We start from the raw sequence: 22,771 nt of genomic DNA on the forward strand, positions 1-22,771 counted from the left end.
GCGCCCCCCGGCCCCCGCCCGGCCCCCTCCCGGCGCCGCCGCCCCGCAGCCCCCCCGGTAAGCGGCGGCGGCCCGGCAGCGGCGGCGGGCGGCGCGGAGCGGGCCGGCGGGAGGCCGGGGGGCAGCGCCGCCCGCCGCCAGCGCGGCACGGCACGGCACGTGTCGGGCGGAGCGTGGCGGCGGGGCCGGGGCGCGGCGCGGCGGCGGGCGGCTCTCCTGCTCCGGCGGTGCGAGGTACGGGCCGGGGAGGGGGTGGGTCCCGGCGCTTGCCTCTGCGCTGCCCCGGCTGCAGCAGCCCCGCCTGGCTGCCTTTCCCCAGCCCCGTGTGCGGGGCGCTCCGGTGCTGCACGGTGCGTGGGGCGGTGCGGGTGGCTGCACGGTGCGGGGCATGGTTCATGGTGCATGGCATGGCACGGTGCGAGGCGGTGCATGGCGCGGGGCACGGCACCGCACGCAGCGCAGTGCCCGGTGCTGGATGCGACGCGGCGTGGAGCAGTCCCGCGCTCGGCACGGCACGGTACGTGGTGCAGTGACCCCAGTGCCTGCCTATGTCCCTTCCCTCCTCCGGCTGTACGTGTATCTGTCAGAGCCGTCCGTGTGTCCAGTGGAGGGATTGGTCCTCGTTACTGTCTGGACTGGGTTTTGTTCCGTGTGTTCGTGTATGTGTCTGTGAGCTGCATCGGCTCCGTCCTGTCTGGTACCTCTGTGAAGGGCCTCTGAGGTAGAGTCATGGAACAGAGCCGGTGCTTCAGGAGTGAATGGCTGTGGTGGTTCATCCAGGGTAGTTGACTGTAGGATTCATTGAAATATTTAAACCTTCTGAAGTACTTGTGTAATATTACAAATTTCAACATAGCCATGTGGTAAAGAGATCCACAGGTTAAATCCTTTATGCCTGGAAACTTTGTGTGTTTACTGTCTTGTGTTGCCTTTGCGTTCTATTATGTGTGTTCATTTCTCTGACGTGTCAGAGGAGAGGTAGAGGCTGTGCAGCCCACTCCTGTTTTGTTTGGCTTTGAGGCTGTGACTGTCAGAGCAGCATTCGAATGCTTTGGTGTATGCAGCAGCACCCCTCCTGCTCCTCTCCTCCATGGCAGGCTCATCAGTATGTCTTTACAGAAAAGCTTCCCAGGCCTCTAATCCTTCTCCTTTGTGAGCGCTTCCCATCTGCATCTATTAGCCGGAGTCCCTTCTCTTCCTCTATCCTCAAACCAGCTTTGCCCCCATGGCTTTATCCCTCCCTATCTTAACATCTACTCCTAGTCTAGACGCTCCACAGCTAAATTATACTCAGCTGATGGCCAAGGGATTAGGGAAGAGCTGAGGAGATGGATGCGTGTCCTGATGGCTGTCTCCACGCAGCCCCTTGCCCATGGAGCTGGGGCAGCCCCTTGCCCACGGAGCTGCCTATAGTGTTACGAGCTTATCTTTGTTGCAAAGGGGCAGTGTGACCTGCTTGCCTCTGCCCCTCGAAGATGTGCGTTTTTCACAGCAAAACAGGGAAGCTCCTACACTGGCATCGTGAGGCAGCCTTTGGGGTCGGGGAAAGCCCCTCTGGAGTCCCTGTGAGCAACATGTGGGACATACCATAGCTGCCAGAACTGCAGGGATGTGCCTGCTTGCTTTCCTTCAGCATCTGTTAAGCCTAGATGGTCAGTATGATGGTCGGTACAAGGTACGGTCATTTAGGTGAGCCAGTTCTGTTTACTGATGTGTTTGTGGAGAGAGCAGGGATATGTGAGTGTGCACAGGTTGGCAGACTGTGGATTTTTCTGGACACCCTTTGAATCTGGCCTGCTGGCATGATGCTTTTATTACTGAAAATTACTTCCAGCGGGAATGCTGAATCATGTACTCCCCATAACCAGGAGATACAGTGGAATGAAGGTATCAGTCATTTGCTTTTATTTAGTGGTGTTTGGTTGGTTGGTTTTTTTGTGTTTTTTTTTTTAGTTTCCCATTTTATCTTGTATTCTTATGGCAGCCCAGGCAGTGATACCAGCAGGCTGGGCACTTCAGCATGATGCATATTAGCAGTATTCTCCCTGATATTAGTTTTAAGTTTCTATTTTAAATTTTAACCCATTCCTAAGTCTCTTTGTGAAGGGCTGCCTGACAAAAAAAATTAAAAAATCTTTACTTGTGTTTTACACTCTTGAGATCTTTCCAGACTGCTGGTTTGTCCCCTCCCCGTCTTAGTCATCCCATATTGTGCTAGACAAAATTAGCTCCTAACCTTTCCTTATAAATCATTTTCTCTAGCCCACTGGCAATTTTTGGTCGCTCTTCTCTGAACTCCATCTGTTGTGGGTAATAGAAAAGCCCGGCAGGATCCGACTAGGTGTCCATCCAGCCTTCCTCCAAAGGTGGCACAGAGTAAGGAGCAAGTGGCCTCTAGCGGCCAGCCATCAATTAATGTACCAAAGGGAAGCAGCAGTGCTCCCAGGCTGTGGACTCTCCATTCTTCAGAAAGCAGGAGAGCTGGTAGGGTTAGGATTGGAGAACATGCCTTCCATCCTCACCTCTCTCCTTCCCAAAGAGGCAGAGCCTCCAGACAGCTCAGCCCTGAGCCCCTCTGGCTTGGAGCACCCACACATCTCATCCTGCTTTCACGGGGTGGCGAGTGGAGCATCTATGGAAACCCTGTGGGTACCTCGCGGTCCCTCTGAAATTTCAAAGCAAGTCCCCAGGGCTCTCATACTTCTAGTACAACTGTCTGGCTTGTAGTTGTTCACCAGCATCATTAGAATGACATAGCTTCAGCATAATTCAGAATACGCTGAATTTGGTGGGTAAAGAAAGACTAAGTGGATTTTCCCTCCCTTTTAACTTCATTTAGGCAGTCAGGCAATAGTTTTAAACTCAGTGTAGCGTCTTGCAAATCTAGCGTCAGCAGAACGCATTGCATCCAGCAATTCTCCCAGACATGGGTTTCCTCCCTCCCAGAGCACAAATGCCCCTGAGAACCTCTGCTTTGCTCCAGACATACCTGAGCTTGACCTGAAACAAAGCACAGTGCTTCACAACGCAGCTGATAGGTTTTAGTTTCCTTCAGAGGCCCCACGAGGCACAGTGAGACAGAGGTGGCACAGAGGTGGAGCTGAGCATTAGCATTTTTTTTGTTAAGTTATCATTTTGCTAGTTTTTAGGGATTTTGCCTCTACAGGTGCTGCTGTCCAAAGCCCCATCATCCTTTTACTCCCTCAAGTAATTGCGCTTGTAACACATTTTTGCAGACAGTCTGGAGCTATGAATGTTCTATTCCTCAAAAATATTCAATCCTTTCTTTAACAGACGTGATGCCATGGCCCTACAGAGTGAGGTTCCCCTGCCAGGTCTTCCTGCTGGAATAAAATGTTCCTTGCCTTTAGTTTCAAATGTACTGCTGTTTGTTTTCGTGGAATTATACCCTCTTCTTGAGTTAAATGCAAAAGAAAATAAAAGCCTTATATTACCCTTTTCTCTATCTTGTCTTCTACTAAAAGGCAACTCAGTTTCTGCCTACAGATGATTTCTAGACCTTTCTCCTTTTTTTTCTACTATCTCTCTTGGAACCTTTTTGCTCTATTTTTCTTGGAAAACAGGGTTTGAAGTTGAAGATTACAGCTTAAGATCTACAGAGTGGATTAGGTGTTTTAATTCTTTTCTGTCTTGTTGCTTATGGCCTGGATGCTGCATTTGCTGTTTAGATGTCTGTCTTGGCAGCCTATTTCTCTTGAGCTGTTCAGGTCTTATTGAGGGATTACTGAAGAGTCCAACTAGGTGTGTTTCAGGGGTTTCTTCCCTTACGTTTTGCCTTGTTCCTGATAAATAGGAGGATGGACCAAAGAAGAATGCTTCATCAGTGGTCAGATTAGCTCCTCAAAAACTTGCCTTACAGACGGCCCTGGGATTTTTGGTTTGAATAAGCTCTTCAGATAGGCAGAGTAACCGGAGACTGTAGTAGCACCTTCTAGAGATCTTCAAAGATAGGAGGGATGATGAAGTAGCCTTACTGGTGTCACCTTTAACCATCTGTTTTAGTGGCCTGTCTTGAACAGTGTCCCATACTAGGTACTTCAGATGAGATAGTAAGAAACCCCTCTGCAGATAACCAGGACATAAACTATAATATTTATTCCAAAGCTTTCAAAGCTGGACAATAGCTTGTTCTAAAAGATGGATTTAACTTCTTGTACTTTTCTTTGTCATAAATACTTGTTTTATAAAAAGTTGTTACCAGAGAGATGGCCAAGCTATCCTCTGACTTTGCAGTTTTTTAATCCTTGATGACATCAATGAAAAAAATGTTTTCTTTTGCCAGTTTTTAATTCATTTGTATTCTACCTTTGTAGTTTTAACAAATGTCCCTTTTCTTGAGCTGTTAGCTGAGAAGACTTTGCCTCTCCCTGTGCCCAAAGCACTGTGCATGTGCTTACATCTTCTCTGTTTCTCTGTATGAGTTCAGATGAGTTTTTGGAAGCCAGCATCTTCCCAGAGCCAGTCTCTGTGTCATCTCCAGTTCTTCCTGGGGTGCAGATCATGCTGAGCTCAGCCTGCACTGTTGCAATAGACGATATGACTACAGCTGTTTGTGTTAGTTTCTATCCCATTCCTTGTCAACCGTGGCACCTCATTGCCTTCTTCACTTGCACAGAGCAGATCACGCCCTTGGGCTGCTCGCGGGGTCTTCTGTGCCCCTTGGCCCCACCGGTTCTGACAGGGCCCCGATCTGCAGCCTGAAGGTTGGTCTCTTTGCCTGTAACTTGTGTTGTTTTGTGTGTGGTGTTTGAATGATGAACTGTTTGTCCTTGTGCTATCTCTGTGGTCTGCACAGATTTCTCTGAGGTTCCTTCTGGCCTTTTTGGGAATCTGCCCAATAAAGCTAGGTGCCACAGGACCACTCTGCTACCTGCTCCTGACATGCCCCCCCAGCAACTGATCTCTCCAACTTTATTTTTCCCTGGTGGTCAATCACACAGCTTTGCACAAATGTGCTGGTGGAGACGTGTCTGAACATGAAGCCTTTCTTTCTCTTGCACAGCCCATGCAGGAGCTATATGTTACTGCTGTCTCCATGAGTCCCTCTGACCTTTCAGAGGAGAACAGGGTCCCATCTACCCCTGAACTGTTGGAGCCGGTGGCCGAAGCAGTGCAGGCTGGGCCACTCACCCCAGCACACTGCCGGGGACAGGCCTGTCCTAGTGATGCTGGGGAGGTTCCCTGAGGGCTGGTGAGGTGACCTCTCTGGGTCAGGAGCCAGGGGGGTTGAGGGCAGTGGCCAGCAGTCTCCCACGACATTCCCTTGTCCTGCCCTCTCTCCACAGGTTATGCCACTCTCCAGGTTTGCTGGGTGCCTGCTGGTGAAAGAGAAGGGTTGATATTTTGCCCAGGCCCTTAGGTCCTGAACCAAAATGGCAGCTGGAGAGTCCCCTCCCGTAGGAGATGTCTTCATCGACCTGCAGCAGGTGAGGTGGGAATCCAGCAGCAGCGGGGCCGTCTCTTCTCTGGGGACTGTGCTGCTGCCAGGATGAGAGCAGGACTGATGTCCTGGCAGCGTGCTGCAGTAGGAAACACAGCCTGTGTTCACCAGGGACAGGTCTGCACGAAGGGTGCCCCAAAGCTGCCCACAAGCCCACATCCACTCTGTGCAGACAGCAGACTGTGGCCCAGAAAAGGCCATAGGTTGCTCTGTGGGGTCCCTGTGCCTTCACATGCCATTAGGTGGGGTAAGCAAGTGGCAGGAGGAGCTGGGCAGCTTGTAAATAAACACTCCCCATTTAGGCTGGGCTTGGAACACCTGTGTGTTGCAAGGTGAGAGGAGAAGCAGTCTCCACAAATACAAAGTCCCTCCCAGGTCAGAGCTAGGAACAGCTGAGGGATGCAAGGAGAGGCACAGCTCGGCTAAAGCTGCCTTGCTCCCTCTTTCTGCCTAGCACAGACAGATTTGTCACAGTTGGGCCTCCTCCTGTTTCCATGGAAACACGGGAGTCCACAACAGCTCCACGCTGGCATTTCAGCTATATCGACGGAAAATTTTACCAGCTGCAACTGCTCAGGAGACAGAAAGGACAGGGGTCACCTGGTAATGCTCATCTCGGGACGTTCCCACTAGCAAAAAGCAGAGAAGTACCCATAGCCTGAAACAGGCAGGAAAGCCTGAAGAAAGCATTCAAGGGGAATGAGCAGTCCCTAGGTGTGTGTAAGGGGAGGTGGGAAGGCACAGGATGGTCAGCGATCCAAGGGCAGCTCACCAGAGCAGGGATGCTGTTTTCTAAGGGGAAATGCAGAGGAGGTCTAAGAATGAGAGGGATGGCAGACTGGGCAAAGGGAAGGTCAGAGGGCAGCAGTTAAATAAGAGAGAAATTCCAGCCAAACAAAAGCTACGCGTCTCCTCTCATGGGAAAGACAGGCACTGACATAAGCCCTTGATACCTGCTGCTCAAGGGAGGTGTGAAGGAACTCTAAAGTATCTCTCCAGAGTGTGTCTTGGAGCTTGCTGATCTGTTCTGCCTCTTGGTTTTGAGCGCAGCTGTGCCTCTATGTGAGAAACCATGCCCCAGCCCTGCCTTGTGGAGCCTGCTCCTCCTTGGCAAGCCAGCACTGTTTGCAGGGCAGGAGGATCCAGAGGGCTGTAAGGGTCTGTGGTGGTTGATTCTTATCTGGCGGTTTCTGTGCAGGGCAGAGATCGCGCAGAGAAAGCCTCTCCTGGTGCCGAGGACGATGAGGACTTGGATAAGACTTTGTCAATCGAGAGATTTGGGGACCTCATAAGCAAGTCAGCATCAAGCAATCTGGAGAAGCAAAGTCGCAGCTACAGTGAGAGAGATTTTGAATGTATGTAGGTTTGAACTGTTATACCCATTTCCACCCTCACTGCCAACCCACACGCGCTCTGCAGCCTTGTGCTGGGACCCTGCAGATTGTATTAGCCTGCTATTCACTTCCTCCCTCCAGAGCGCTCCCAAAGTGCTATGTACACACAGTTTAGCACTTGTGCCCACAGCCTGTTCCCAGTCTGTTCCCTGTTTTCTCTGTCTCCACAGGCGTAGCTATTGCACAGCCCACGCAGCAGCGTAGCTGCCCAGGGTGTTCGATCACCCAGTCTCAGGGACCTCTGCAACTACTTCCCCAATATTGAAATTTCCAGTTTAAAACAATTTTTCTTCCATGTGCCTGCAAAGAAACATCCAAATATGACCAGAAGCCAGGCTGTCCTCCCCAGTCTGAAAGCAGATGGCTCCAGTCAGACATGCCTATATATTTCTGAGTAGAAACCATCGGGCTTATCTGATCAAAGAAAGGACTGCAAAATAAAAATAGAGTGTGAATTTAAAGTGCTATAGCTATCTCACCTCAGTTCCTCCGAGCAGCATATTTATTCCTCTAAATGCCCTTCCATGATCGAGGCAACCATCTGCCCAAACTCACTTTCGCTGTAAAATGAGAGTGTACCCACAAGAGTGACTGTAAGCCATTGCCTGGTGTAGCTGGGTTGTGTTACCTTGTAGTAAAAACACTGAAGGGCACAAAGAGGCCCGCATCCAGCAGCCTGTTTGTGTGGCAGACACGTAGCAATGGTTGGGATAATTTCCCAGTCTATGGCTCTAGACAGTCACATATTGCTTATTTTCCAGCTTGGCTTTGATGGGATACAACCTTGGGAACATTATGTCCCAAGTACATCACCAGGCTGTTTTCTGCTTGGCCACTCATTTCCAATGGCTGTTGTAAAAGTTTGCTGGTAAAAGTCCATTACTGTAGTGCACTGCAGCTGCAGGTTTCTGCTTTTGTCATTTCTCTGCAAAGGCTCCATTCAAATAATACTTCCCACCTGAGCTCACAGTCACTCGTGCACGTGGCTGCAAGGTGCTTATAGCTTTGCTGTGGGTTGAATTCCTGCCCTGTGCCCATAGGACCTACCTGCTCAGAAGCTCTGCCTGTGTGCACAGGTGTGCGGGTTGGCTGGGAGGACATGGGCAATCTGCTTGAGCTTGCATGGCAGAAGCTTCTTTGAAAATTTGACTAGAGATTTGTTCTGTTTGGGGTTGGGGTTTTTTTCCCTTTTTAATAGGAGAGTCCTTCTTCCTCTGTCAGAATCAAGCTTGTTTTCCTCTGAACTCCTGATGTATTCCTGTTGCCTAGGACTTTGTCAACCCTGGTTATCAGAAGTTTTATGCAATTTCATAAAGCTGGAAGGTCTCGTTGAAAAATAACATACCAACCTATGGAGGTGAATGCCCTCTAGGCTTAGAAATGTTTCCTGCTCTAGTCAAAGCCAGGAATTCCTAATATGTAGGCTCTTCCTTCTGGGCTCTCTATCCAAATTACTTTTTCATATCTCTTGTATCAAGTTCACCAAGAAGTGTAATCAAACATCTGGGACACTGGTTTGGCAGTAACTTTCCATACAGGCAGGCAGTGCAAGGAATGGAGCTGGGAAGGAGGGCAGGGACTGGACAGACAGGAGGACAGGGAGGAAGAAGAGGGAGGCATGGATCCTTTTGTGTTGGGTAGAGGTGCGTTTTTCACACCTCCAGCCCACCTCTGTGGAGATGTGATCAGTTGACACTGGGCAGCTGAGTGCAGAGGCGCTCCCTCTGCTGTGCCAGATCACACACTTAGCATAACTGCCCTTCCCTGCAGCCCAAGGCTTCAGTTTCCTTCTGATCTTAAATGTAAATGTTTCTGTTTTGGGCTGATGTGAACAAGCCAAAAGGGAAAGATAGGCTGTGTCCTCACCAGCAGCTTTGTCTTGTAAAAGGAGCAACATGTATATAGTTGGGGCCTTCCTTGCTTCTTACATTAGAAATTTATCCCTGGCCTATCTGTGGCATGCAGAGCAGTGCTATAGAAGTACAGCAGCAGGACAGGAGGGTCTTTCTGCCAAATCTTGTAAGTGAAATAGAGTACATCTAGCTAGGTCAAAGAAAAGAACACTTTTGAGTAAAAAGTGTTTATAAAGAGCCCAAACTCTTTGTAGATGTCTGACCAGTCCCAATCTCCTCTAATCTAATCACAGGCCTCTCCTGCTGAACTAGAGGGATGTGTGAAATATCCCTGCTGTTCCCAAGGGGGGAAACAAGGGAGAAAAGACTTGAGAAACCAAAGGAAAGGAAACATGACAGCAGAACAATGAACCTGCCTGGCTCTCCCAGGGAGAGGTTACAGCTTCCATTGAAAATGTCCTTTGAAGGTAGTTTTCACTGTAAACAGATTTTGCTGCCATGTCACAGGAAAGCTGGGAAGGAACCAAATCAAAATAGACTGAAAACAATTCCTCAGGAAGAGCTGCCGAGCAACACCGCCTTGCCAAGTGGCCAGTGCCCCCCTGATTTCAGTGGTGCCGAGTGCAGCCCCACGATCTGTGCATCCTGCAGACTGTCTATGGGAGGCTTTGTGGCTGCAGGTGGACCTGGCAGAAATGGCTTTCCTTTCTCTTATGGGGAGATGCTGAGTTTGCCCTGTTCCCTGCCTGGTGCATTGCCTTTGTTTTGGAGTGAAGGTTCAGAAATGCCCTTAATTTCTTCTCACTCACTCTTAATTCCCATGACACCCAGGTCAAGCCTGTATGAATTTCTCATTGTAGATTAGTTTAAAGAAAAGTCCTCCTACCCTGTTTTTTTACACTGATTTTTAAAAGACAGCCTCCTAATTTAATCTGCATTTCAGAAGCTGGTGGACACACCCTCACAGAACCTGGAACGTAGACTTAGGTTGCATCTGCACTAAAAGGCTCGGTCTGTTTTTCCTGTCTATGGAGGAAGGACTTTCTGTCAAAGCCTGGAGGACAAATAACATCTGTTTAATAGCATCTATTTAACTCAAAGAACCCTGTGCAGAAGTCATAGCATCACAGAATCATTTAGGAAAAGACCTTTGAGATCATTGAGTCCAACTGTAAACCTAGCACTACATCCACCACTAAGCCATGGCCCTAACCACTAAGTTATCTTGCCTGTTTGAGAATGCAAGGGGATGTTGCCTCTGGCAGGTCACCTCAGCTCCGTGCAGCCATTCAAATGGCTTTTGGCAACACTGGGAGAGGAGTCCTGCCTTCCCCAGGGCTGTGGAGCTGTGTTGGGGTGGTTTGGCACTGCACAAGGGCTGTTTCCCCACCAACTCCAGGCTGGACACAGCCTGCCACATCACTGAAAGAGCTTTGCTGTGTCCCTGTGGGCTGGTGGCTCTCCTTGCCCTTCCTGGCCCTTGATCTCCAGACCATGCTGTTTCCTGGAGGGGCGCCTGGCAGGTTCCTCCCAGCCTCTTCCTGCCCCTGACTCTCTTTTTCTCTCTCAGTCCACCGCCAAACCTCGCACCACATCCATCATCCCCTTTCCACTCACCTCCCTTCTGCCCTCAAGTTCCAAAAGAGGCCCCCCCGTGCCAGCAGGAGGAAAAAAAGGAGGAGGAAAAAGAAGAAAACCTCGGTACCCCCCTCGGAGGTCACCCCTACCATCCAGGAAGAGGACGAGGAGGGAGAAGAGGAGGAAGAAGAGGAAGAAGAAGAAGAAGAGGAAGAAGGAGAATCTGAGGCAGAGGAGGTCCAGGAGAAAGAAATCTCTGCTGAGTCTGAGGGCGAAGCTCGTGGGAAGGAAACATCCCCTAAGCTGGAGCCTCCAAGCAAACCAAAGGCAAGGCCAGTGCATCCCAACCTGGATGGGGCTTGGAGGCTGGGGGGAGGTAAAGGGAGGGTTCCAACAAGTGCGTTGCTCAGTGGGAAGAAGTTGTAGCTGTGCACTATTGTGGTAAGAGTGTTTTTATCCTTGCCTAGCAGAGATGGGCACTGGGGGACAGTGACAGGTAAGTCATTGCTTGGGGTGGATGCTGGGGAGGGCATGCTTGACCATTTTGGGGGTGTAAGATCCATGGGGAAAGATCAATGTGTCCTTAGAGTTTATAGGTTGGTGAGGGGCTCAGTATGACCAGTCCCAGGGTATGGGGCATGAGAGGCAAGTTGATGTTGCCTGTTCAGGGAGATGGTGACATGGGGAGGATCTGCATGCCAAGGATTGGAGTGAAGGCTGCCTTCTCCAGCTCTTGCTGTCAGGACTGTTGTCTCTGCAGTTCACTGTCGGCAGCGATGAGGAGGAGTCCAGCAGCGCTCTGGCTCCCGCACAGTTCCACGTGGAGGAGGAGTGTGGCATCCTGTCTCCCATGCCTCGCTTTGCTGACCTTCTGCAGGACAAGGGCCCTGCCTCCCTCCACAGGTAGGTGAGCGGTGCCAAGCTGCCTGCTGCTCCCCCTGCCTCAGGGTCGCTGCACAGAGTCTGTCCCCATGGGTAGTCGCCATGCCCAGCCTGAACTTGCCTACTGACCCAGAGGGGACATGGGGCCCAGAGGGAGAGCAGCTGTGAGTAAAAGGGCTACTCTCCAGTTGGACAGTCACTCCACGGATCTCCTGCAACATCCTTGAGTCTGTGGGATCCCCAGGGTATGGGTTTGGGGGCACTGGGCTGCACACCTGGAGTACCCTTCCTCCCAACTAATTTATGCTGTTGTGCTGACCTGCAAGATGGGAAGCCCCAGGAGGGAACTCTGAGGCCATTGAATCAGAGGTGGTTCTCCAATACTGACCGTAAGCTGATCCCACTCTGTGGTGGGGGAGAGGAAGAGCAGAAGGGACAACCTTTAGGCTTTGGGATAGGTGACTCCTGGCTGTACTCCTTCTCAGGGACTTTTTGGTCAGGGCTGGGCCAAGGGACTCCAAACCCTGAGGGCCATCCTCATTCACCCCACTTGCTACCATCAGTCCCTTTGGTTCCTACAGCCCTCCCGGGCCTCGAGAACGTCTGTCGCGTGGGTGGGAGAAGCGCAAGCCCTGGGGCCAGGTGGCGAGTGGACAGCGGGTTACCTATGACTTGAAGGAGAGGATGTGCATCGGCAGCATGACCACACTGGAGAGCGCGGCATACCAGCGTGTCCCCACGGATGAGGCTGAGGCCCAGATGCTGGCATCTGCTGACTTGGATGGCATGAAAAGTGAGGCTTTACAACACTACCTGCATTACCAGTGTGTGTGTCCCTTTGTCTCGTGCTTCTCTCTGCTTTACCCTCTTCCCTAGCAATCTCAGGCATGGAGTTCAGCCTGCCACAGGACCTGGTCCTCACTTACCTCAGACCCTGCTTTTCCAACAGTATCTCATCTCTGTCAGCTTTGCATTGTCCACAGTACCTATCCCCGTGTTTTCAGCATCTCTACTCCCACCCACTCAATGAATGCTTGCTCCTCCACCCACCCCACTGCCCTCTCTGGTTCAGGGCTCCCAGCATTTCCCTGAGACCCAGCTCTCTCGTCTCCTGACACACTTTCCCAGCAATCAGCCCTCTGTGTGACACTCCAGCTCTGGTATTGCAGAAAACCTGAGGTGAGGAGCCTCTCCTCTCCTCGCCTCTCCTGGCAGAGGCAGCTGCCCCCTCTGGAGTGCCTCAGAAGGGGACTGCCCCTGTGTGTGGCACGAGGGCAGAGAGAAGAGACGTCATGGAAATGCACGCTCCGGGCCTGAGGACATGGAGAATTCAATAGGTTGCTCTGCAGGCTGGAGAGGGAGGGAGACACCAGAGGGGAGTGAGGGAGAGAAGCAGTGCTGCACACGCAGCCTGGCTGTCCCCGGGCCACGAGTGCCGCATCCCTGGGCATCTGGCACAAGACCCCACGGCAAAGCGAGGACGCTGCTCCTGAGGAGCTGGTGGGGCAGCCCCCACGGAAGCATCCCTGGGTGGAGCCAGCCTTCCTGGAACCTCGTCAGTCATCAGGGCTTCTGCAGCTGGCACCTTCGTGCCCCATGAGGAGGTGAGCGAGGCACCAGGGCTGTCCCCAGGGCTACGGTGAAGCCTCCCCAGGGGGGCAGCTTGCTTTGCACACATCAGCCTGGTTACCCTGCTCCCTCATCTGAAGGCAAGTGGTTCATGACACCTGACCCCTGACTTTCACAAGGACAAAATGACAACCCTTCAAGAGAGAGAGGAGCCAGCGAAGGAATCGGGAGGGGGCAGCAGCCCGGAGGTAGCGATAAGCGCTCATATTCGCAACTCACTCAGCTATGAAGACTTTGATGAATTTGCCTTCAATTTTGAAGACTATGATTTATGGGAGGCCATCAGAAACCATCTGGGCTACCCAGGCGGGGAGCCCACCTGTAAGTACTGGAGCAGTGACCCTACAGTTGCAGCTGTAGATCAGAGCCCCCATTACAGTGCATATCCCCTCCTGTGTTTGCTGTCTGCACCCTCGCCATGTCAGGTTGGTCTCCTGGTTTAGGAGAGGTATGGTCTTGCCCCACCATATGCCTGGGGACGCTGGAGATGCTGCTTGATGTCTGTGTGTCTGTTCAAGGTCTTAGTACAGATCTGTGTCGTAGTGTTGAAGTGCTTTACTGTGTGTGTCTCACTCAAGCAGCTCTGGAGGCAGCTGCATCTTGCTGTTTGTGCTTATCAGGATGTGGCCCATGCTGTGGCCAGAGAAAAAGCAGCTGCTTCGAGGTGTGTATAAGGACAAAGAGATTTCCTTTTCCATCTGTAGCACAAGGTGACAGTGTGCTGCTGCTCTGTTTGATGGAATTTGAGTCAAGGTGCGGATCTGACAGCAGAGGTGGGTATCAGGTTTTCAGCTCTGCACCGCAGCCTAATGCCCAGAGAAAAAAATAACCTAATCCCTGTGTCTGCAGGCTTGAGCGTGGCTGTGAAATTAGCTGATGGCAGGCTGGCTGGTGTGCCTGGAAGGGGGAAAAGAGGAAGGAAACAAGAGTGAGAAAAACAGGGAAGGAGAGGATAGGAATCCTGAGAGTGAAAAATGCCTTTCTGTTCTTTGCATCTGTTTCTATACACGCACATCCCTTGCAGAGGGATCTCTGAACCATCCCAGGGACCTCACAGAAAGCAGAGCCTTACTCCCACCATCGCACAGGAGTTCTTCCTTAGCAGATGGTGGTAACTCAAAGGTGGCTTTGTGACTCACTTTGGGAGTGATAATGTTCATAGCCAGAGCTTTGTGGCGGTTGTCCAAGTGTCCTCATCTGGATCGTGTGTTAATTTTTCAAGGGATTTTAGGAGTGCCCATGGAGGGTGATGTGGTCCCAGAGCTAACACATTTATTGGCTTTGCACACAAGAGTGGGAAGGGAGAGTGCTTGCAACAGACACTCAGGATGCCTTGGTTCAGCTTCTGACTCTGCCACAGACTGTCTGTGTGATCTCAGGCAAAACACTTAATTTCCCCTGCCTCCTAATCCTAACATCATGTTCTCTTTGTCATCTGTCCCATCTTTACAAATCTTCAGGGAAAAAATGTCTGCCTATGTGCTTCTACAGGGACCAGCAAGTGGGGATTAGGTTCTGGCTTTTACAGTAACAAGTCTGCTACTTGTTACTGTAAATTGATAGAGCATATAATAGTAGCAGAGTTCAAAATAGAAACCTGGAGCAAATTGGTCCCATCAGCTCTCCCAAGCTGAGTGAACTGTACATTAAAAGTGTGAGAAATTTCCCCAGGTTCACCTGGAAAAGGATGGCTATTCTTGGGAAGGTAGAAGGGGCAGATCACTCTGCAAGGTGTGATATACATCACTTGTAAAGTGAGGAAATTTGGCTTGCTAGCGTTTAATACATTCATTGATTGCTACAGCTAATGTTGCTGGTGCTTGAAACAGGATGCACTGTACAGTCAACTCTTAATTATTTCTGTATAATGAATTCACACTGTGGATTAATCCTGCAGAGAGGGATGGCAGAGTCAGACACGGCAAAGACCCAGAGTCTGTTCTGTGCAGAACCAGTTCACTTTTGGCAGTGCCCCTTGCCCAGTTATTCAGTCCATGGCAGTCCAGGACCAACTCAGATCCAGGAGGAATCAATTGCCTTTTGAATAGAGTTGAGTCTGTGGTCTCCTTGCACTCTTTAAAATGTTCATAGCATGGGCAGTGCTGGGCAGGGATACCTGGGTGGCAGCAGGGATGAGCTGGGGTTCAGCTGTTCCTATCACATTGAACTCAGCATCAGCCGGGAGAGACCTGGGCTTTGTGCGGGACAGGGCAGTAGCTTTTTCTAGAAGCCAGCATAGGGTCGTGTCTTATGGCATGTTGATTAGCATTTTGTTTAGTCTAGTTTTAAATATTTCAAGAGATGGAGTTTTAATCTTTTTTTCTTGCTACAATTTAACCATTAGGGTATATGGGCAGTGTGCACCATCCCTGTGATGCAGGTTGCTCTCTAGTACTGATACAAATACTCTGCTGCCTCTTTCTGGTCTTCCTGTGTGTGGATCAAGGAAAATGAAAAGAGGGAACACAAACGGAAAGAAGTTGCCTGCTGAGTTGGATTGACTAGCACGGGCACTCTGGGGGAAGACTTTAACCAGTGCAAAGTCATATTTGTCATATTCAGATTTAAGCTGGTGGAAAAGGAACTTGGTCATCTGAAGAAATCTGACTTCTGTGGAAGCCAACATGGAAGATCTTCTGGAGGACACTGTAGGAGATGCTGTGTGGGAGGGTGACATACTAGTTCATTGTAGTGGAACTACCACAGGAATCTCTGTCTGTCCTCTGACATTGTCACTGTCTCATGCTCATATCCTGGGGAGCAAGAGCTGTATTCCCTGGGGAGTTTGGCTTCAAGCAAGAAGGGCAGACCTATACCCTGGACATATCACTCTTTGATCTCAGTCCAAGATTCTGTCCTGAATAAGTACCCCAGACTTAGGTGCTCTCTTGAGCTTGACTTTCATTTGGGGAAAGCACCAATCTCACAGAACACAGAAAGGGTCTCTGTGAGCAGCCTGGAGCATCTCAATTGGGCTTTGCATGAGACTCCCAAAAGCCAGTGTCCCTTTCCTAAGTTAAGCCCATGTGTGCACTCTGCTCCTGTAGTTGTATCCCCCAGCTGGCATCTCAGTGGCCACAAGTACTGCCAAGGGAGACCAGCAAAGTGGATCTCTCCTTAGTCTTCTGTAGGGCTCTGGAGGTATGCCTTCACCAGTGCACTCCAACCCTGCAGCACTCCGGCTCCTGTCCCTGTCACTGAGTGTGGAAGTCACTGGAGGCTCTGTCAGGAAACTTGGCTCCTTGTGTTTTATCTGTCCTGCAGCCATTTGGTGGCTGAGACTGGACATGTGAATGCTTTCTGGGTCTGTTGCTGAAGAGCACTGTGTAATAAGTTGTCATCACCATAGGGAAGGCTTGCTGTGCTCTGGGTGAGCGTTCTGTCTTGCTGGGCAGAGTGTACTCTGGCCCTGGTCTTCCAGTGACATGGTGAGAATGAGTCCCAGGGTGCATATGAGAATCAGAAGCTACAGGGATTGGAGCAAAGTTGCTGGATACCAAAATTGTCTGCCTGGTGGACTGATTGTTTTATGTACAATCTCACAAAGAGTGTGAGATTGTACACACAGGAACTACTGTGCACACAGGAACTCAGAAATCCATGCAAAATTCCATGGAAACCCCACACATGCCCGACTCCCAGAAATGTTTGTAGTGGTGGGCAGTTATTGGCTCCTATTGACATTGCAGTGCAGTAAGTGGAGCAGGGAGGAGTCCCGCCATCAGCAGGACGTGCATCAGTAGGGCAGCCAATGGGGGAAAATGCCCTGAGGCTCAATATTGATTCGTTTTATATTTAATTTAGCGACCCAGATTTCCAAGGTGCAAGGCCATGGTATGCCTGGCCCAATGCTGGGTGTGTCTTTCCATGCCATATGTGCATGGATATTTCCCTAAAACATCAAAGAGATTACTCAGCTTTCAAATGCAGTGATTTTTACTGCCTCTCATACCCTGAGAGCTGCAGGTCTTCAAGCTAAGTGTAGAAAGGTGCATGCAGACAGAACATTCATCCCAGCCAATGGAGAGCTGGGAGAAGACCTTGGCATTGTCTTACAAGCAAGGCCAGCAAACCTCGATGGACCAAACCTGAGCAAGAGCGCTCACTCCATGATCTACTTGGTGGAGCCTGCCCATCCTTGAGGCAGGCTCTGAGGCTTTCCCCATTCCCATGGTTTGTCTGTGCTGAGAAAGATACACTTGCTGTCTCTGAATAGTGTCCAGGGAAACTACTCTCCATGGCAGGCTGTTGCCCAGGTGCTGTTTCTCCAGCATTGCAAAGGGGTTGGCACAGTTGTGACTGAATCATTTTGGTGGGTACTGGTTTGCCAACAGCACTGGTAGCTTGGTGGTTGGTCTGTACTTCAGCCTTAACAGCCTCTCTAGAGGCTTTGTGAGGCTTTGTTTAAGCCAGGCACTCTCTAAGGCAGACCTTTCCGAGGGCATCGCAGCGGCACTGCGGAATGTCTAGAAGCAGCGATAGCTGGAGTTCACTGCCCAGCGTCCGTGCCAGCCCCAGGTGCAGTGTTACCCTACACTCTCATCGCACAATTAAATAAAACAGTCATTGATATTTCCTTATGTCTCCCAGACCAGCAGCTAAATATCCTTCCCCTTCACTGCCCTTTTTGCTTGCTGAGCGCCAGGCCTTCCTCTGGTGCGAGAGATGAGCCCCAGCCAGGTGCCTGCCTGTGCTATCTGGGGTGCAGAGCTGTGCAGACAAGGCTGCAGGTTGCTTTTTCTTGAGGGAGTATGGGGAGGGTTCACACACCACTTGTTTGGGTACCATGAGTAAAAGCTTTTGTGATGAAGCTCCAGTGTATGCACAACCTGGGAGGAAGCCTTCTTTGTGAAGAAATTAGCTCACAGGCATCTGGAAGAGCTGAAAGTAGGCAGATGAAGCAGTAAGGATCTTCAAAGGTCTGGAAGATGATGGTGAGTTCTCTAGCTGCCAGAGCTTTGGTAGCATAAGCTAATGAAAGAAGAGTGTGCTTGGATGTGTTTCCCTGCCAGACAGTGTGTATCCACTAGACAAATTGGCGGTCTTTTTTTCTTTCCTATGTCTTCAGGCCACCGTTTTGAAGATAACCCTGGTGTGAGGAGACATCTGATGAAAAAACCATCTCGGAGTCAGATCACCAGGACAAGCAAAAAATTAGCATCAACTCCATCTGTCAAGAAAAAGAAGAAGAAGAAGAAGCTGGATAGAAAGCCCCATGAGGTATCCATGTGCTGTCCTCCCACACTTGTTCAGAAGACATAAATCAGGACTAGAAACGTGCAGTTTATGAAGTGATAAATGTGTTTCTATATAATTAATTCTTTACATAACCTTGAGGGTGACATTTCAAGCTATTATCCATTATCTTGGGGGCTGAAAATACACTTTTTTCAATAAAAGTAGAGATTTCCCTGAAATTGCAAAGCTTTGACCTTAGGAAAAACATTAAAATATCCCAGAAATGGCAGTGCTATTGTGGAAATTGGCAGCATGGTAATATCGTCATCTCTGGTAACTGTGGAAAATTCTGGGGGAAACCAAGAAGGAGGCAGACGACAAAATTGTCACAGTTTGGTGGAAAGGGATGCAGCAATGCATCATTCTCTCTCATCTGCCCACACCATCTGACTTGAAGCTTTCTGGTGCTCCATGTGCTGATGGAAGCTCCTGCCACGCTGTCAGTGATATTTGTCCTGGCTGCTTCTGTTCATCAAGCCTCTGGTTAACTACAGCAGGCTTGCTCAGGCAGTGCTTCAGACCAGGCGGTACCTTAAGAACAGAGCTCAGGCTTTCTGTGTGTTGCTAGTAGAGCTGTATACATCAGGGGAAGTCTCATGTCCTGGCTGTAATTCGCACTAGGTGTTTGTGGAGCTGAATGAGCTGGTGGTGGATAAGAACCAGGAGATGCACTGGAGGGAGACGGCCCGCTGGATCAAGTTTGAGGAGGATGTGGAGGAGGATACAGCAAGGTGGGGGAAACCCCATGTAGCTTCACTGTCCTTCCGCAGTCTGTTGGAGCTCAGGAAGACAATTGCCCACGGTGAGTCAGGAGCAGCAGGCCAGAGTTTGGCTCTGGCTCTGGGACACGTTTTACTGGATAGCTTCTGTCACTGTTTGGCCCATCAGTGGAGGCACACAACAGTGTCTGTGGCCAGTCTCCATGAAGGGCCTGTGGAGACATCCTGCAACCTGTTTGGCAGGGTTTACAATAGCCCAAGGGTACCTGTGTTGGTTCCATGCTCTGCTTCACTGCTCTTGGGCATGTGACAGTTGCAACACCCAGCTGTGTCTCGGCTGACAGGTCTTGGACCCATCTTTGGTGTGAAATGGAAAGTTTGGTCAGAGCAGGAGACTGAAACAAAAGGAGATACCAGAGTGACCAGTGCGTCTTGGAGATTTTGGGTTCTCTTGGGACAAGAGTTTACAGAAAGGACATAGGGCACCTGGACTTGGGGCATTTCTCATCTGAGAGACTCTATGAGCCCGTTCCTAGTGGAACAGCTGTGTCCCCAGAGTGTGCATGAAATGGGGAGCATTGCACACTAGGAGCAGGGCTCTTCCCCTCTTGATGGCAGGTGCTGTCCTCCTTGACTTGGAGCAGACCACTTTGCCTGGCATTGCTCACCTCATGGTGGAGACCATGATCATCTCTGACCAGATCAGAGCAGAAGACCGAGCCAACGTGCTGCGCGCCCTGCTGCTGAAGCACAGGTGGGTGGCACACAGATGAGGGATCCCAGGGCTCAGGGATTACATGTGAGCCCTGGGTGGGAAGGGAGGCAGGTCCTCTCATGGCCACCACTCTCCCCCCCAGCCACCCCAATGATGAGAAAGAGGGCTTCTTCCCAAGGAACCACTCCAGCTCCAGCATGAACTCCATTGTGGGGAACCACCACCACAACCACACCACAGACACTTGTGTGCCCCTCATGGGGGAAGAGCGCATTGAGATGGCCGACCCCAAGGCCAACGAGACCGAGTGCAAGGAGGTGAGGGGGACGGGGGTTGGGGGGAGGTACTGTTTCTTTTTACACGCTCCAGGGACAACTCTTGGCTGACAGCGACCCTTGGAACCCACCTCTGGGCCCCTTCATGGGGGAACCTTGTACTGCAAGGACTGAGCTGCCCTGGATCACCCAGAGTGCTGGAAATTGGGTCACTGCATTATGATTTTGGAACCTAATTTTAGCTTGGCACTGTATGCGGATGTCTGCTTGAGCATGTCATGGCAGCAACAGCCCTGGTGCTTGCAGGGTGGCCTCTGCTGTGAGGGTGCCTTGCCTGTGAAGCAGAGTGTTGGGTGTGCAGCCAAGGCAAGCCCAGCTGCAGTTACAGCAGTGGGGTGCAAGGCCCTGTGGGGAGATTTCATCCTTACTTGTTTGTATTCTTACCTGGCAGAAAAACCCACATCTCCATAACTCTGAGGGCCACCGTAAATACCTGAAGCTGATGGAGAAGATCCCTGAAGATGCAGAGGCCACAGTAGTTCTCGTGGGTAAGAGATGGCATGTAGTGTCCCCCAACAACTACTGCAGCTCTTGGTCTGGCCCCAGCTGTCTGTGCCCTCCTGAGAGATATTTGGTCATCTCTTACATGTTTCCAAGGTTCAACTGAGGAGGGAGCCTCGTACACTCTCTCCTTTGCTGATGGTGCATGTTCTCTTTGTGGTAAATGTATGGGGTGCCAGGGTAGTTCTTTTCCTAAATGAAAAAAAGAGGATGATAGACTCTGCTGCTGAGAACTGGGGCACAACTTAGTGGTAAAAGTCCTGCCAGGCTCACCAGAACCTCTGGTTTTGCAGTTCAGAAGTAAGTAAGTGGTGCCTGAGGGACTGGTGGCCGGGCTACAACTGCTCTTGGGCTTCTGAGCATTGCTGCCCTCTATCTGCCTCTTCACACCTCACTAGCACCTGGTCCCTGTCCCTGACCAGTGTTGACTGCTGGTTGTGTGTGCCAGGGAGCTTTCAGTTTACAGAAGCAGAGCGTGGCTAGTGGCAAAGTCTCAGGTATTGGCCATAGCACTGCCAGGGGATTTTTTAGGGCTGTGAGCAGGCAGGCTCAAGCATCACTGGGCTTGGTTCCTTCTGACTGCAAGAGTATTCCTTCTCAGCTCTTTGCTGGCATTAATATCTGAGCAAACCTAGCAAGCAAAGTAAATGTCATTGCCTATCCAGTAGATTAAAAGCTCAGGCAAAGATGCTTGGCAGCTCAACCAAACTGATTCTTAATCGTGATGAGGCCAAATCAGGTTCATAAATGCACTTTGAATACTCACAGAACTAAACATTGGCTTGTTTCTGAGATAAGGCTGTGTCTTGCAATTCACTTGGACTCTCGGATGGCCCATATTTGCCAGTCTTAACACAGAACACAGCTCTTTGCTGGACACAGATGGCAGAAAGATCAGTAATAATGCCACAGAAATACAAGTATTCAATAAACATTTGTGTTCGGTAAGTGAAGGAAGCAGCTGGTGTGCCGGAGGATTCAGGAGTACTTCCCAATCTGTTAGGAACCGAGGAGACTGTCAAAGCACTGATGAGATGCAGACATTGTAAAACAAACTGTGTAGTTTGCTCCTATGAGTCTAGAGAACTGACTTACTTTTCCCTGGAAAAAAAAGAAGTTTAGGAATACAGGGAACATACAAGATAGCAAAAGAAATCTCATAGCATCAGTGCCCAAGAAGGGAAGGACAGTGAGCCAGTACCTATAGGTGGTTTAACCTGACATCCTTCTCGGCCAACATAATGGCAGAGCTAATATGGGATTCAATTAATAAAGAGCTAAAGAATAAGAATGTAATTATTGCCAAGCAATGAGGTTTATGGGAAATAGGTCATGTCAAACAAACCTGATTTCATTCTTTGATGAGATTAGAAGTTTGTTTGATAAAAGTAACATATGAGAGTCTTCCTTCCATAAGTGGGAAGCAATCTTCCGATTTAAAATTAGGCCTTCATAATGTAAGTAGAGCCCATCTGTATGGGATTAAGAATGGGCTAACTGCGAGGCTAAATAAAGTAGCACTGCTTGTGAATGATCAGTAAAGGACTTGGAGCAGTCCTCAACATGTAGCTGAGTGCTGTGTCAGTGGCCTGGAGAACATGCAGAACTGCAGGGCTCCTGGGAACCCCTGAAATCCTTGCTTCCACTGTTAAAGGCTACCCAGTACAGCTCACCCCAGTGATTAACTCTGCTCCAAACATTGCCTCCTGGTAGGTTGCGTGCAGTTCCTGGAGCAGCCAACTATGGCTTTTGTCCGACTGAATGAGGCCGTCTTCCTGGAATCTGTCTTGGAGGTCCCAATTCCTGTCAGATTCATCTTTGTGCTTCTGGGACCTAGCCAGGCCAACATGGACTACCATGAAATTGGCCGCTCCATCTCCACCCTCATGTCCGACAAGGTGAGAAGCTGATGGACGGTGATGCTGACAAAGGCAAGGGAGTTTTGGTGCTTCCTTAGGAGACAGTCCTGAGATGAAAGTGCTGAGAGATGCTGTGCATAGGCCTGGGTGGGGTAGGCAGGTGTGAGCACCTGGGATTTTTAAGAGCAGCCTGGCTTGACTAAGGTAGAACGCTCCAGTACAGAGAAAAGAGTAGGACAGACACTTGGCTGGGTGAAGAAAGGGGCCATATGTAAAAGCAGGAGTAAAGAATGCCCAAGGTTAGAGGAGTGGTGTTCAGTTGACATTTCTCAAACAGGGAGGAGGGGAGGCTGAGCAGTGCCTGTGACCATGGCACCTGGCCCAGACCACACTGATAAAAAGACCCAGCAATGCCTGGGGATGGTTGTCAGGTGTTTGGATGAAGCTTCCTAGCTGAGTCCCATGGCTCAGGCATCCATGCAGAGGAGCACATCCATACAGGAGGAGAGATGAGGAGGCGGGAAGGTTTTTCTGCCAAGTGCGTGCACTGCTAGAGGTCCCCCATCTGTCTACATGGCAGGAAAGTGAAATTCATTAACTTGTTTAG

General features: G+C 50.3%; 1 protein-coding gene across 2 annotated transcripts in view; it reads left to right on the forward strand.

The window, feature by feature from the left end:
* The first annotated feature begins 39 nt into the window (after positions 1-39).
* SLC4A3 (solute carrier family 4 member 3) overlaps positions 40-22,771 on the forward strand; it is a 34,044-nt gene continuing 11,312 nt past the window's right edge. The window contains exons 1-12 of one of the 2 annotated variants that reach the window (XM_051786629.1): positions 40-57; positions 5,307-5,447; positions 6,660-6,816; positions 10,279-10,613; positions 11,047-11,189; positions 11,750-11,961; positions 17,866-18,017; positions 18,657-18,837; positions 19,373-19,508; positions 19,612-19,786; positions 20,196-20,292; positions 22,019-22,203. In XM_051786629.1, the coding sequence (XP_051642589.1) occupies positions 5,394-5,447; positions 6,660-6,816; positions 10,279-10,613; positions 11,047-11,189; positions 11,750-11,961; positions 17,866-18,017; positions 18,657-18,837; positions 19,373-19,508; positions 19,612-19,786; positions 20,196-20,292; positions 22,019-22,203 (1,827 nt within the window). In that variant the 5' untranslated portion in view covers positions 40-57; positions 5,307-5,393. Of the gene's footprint in view, positions 58-162; positions 235-5,306; positions 5,448-6,659; positions 6,817-10,278; positions 10,614-11,046; positions 11,190-11,749; positions 11,962-17,865; positions 18,018-18,656; positions 18,838-19,372; positions 19,509-19,611; positions 19,787-20,195; positions 20,293-22,018; positions 22,204-22,771 lie in introns of those variants that run through there. The other variant, XM_051786627.1, reaches the window with a different exon arrangement.

This window comes from Manacus candei, unplaced genomic scaffold (genome assembly GCF_025592945.1).
Source record: "Manacus candei isolate 608988 ecotype Guabito, Panama unplaced genomic scaffold, ASM2559294v1 h1tg000023l, whole genome shotgun sequence".
NCBI lineage: Eukaryota > Metazoa > Chordata > Aves > Passeriformes > Pipridae > Manacus > Manacus candei.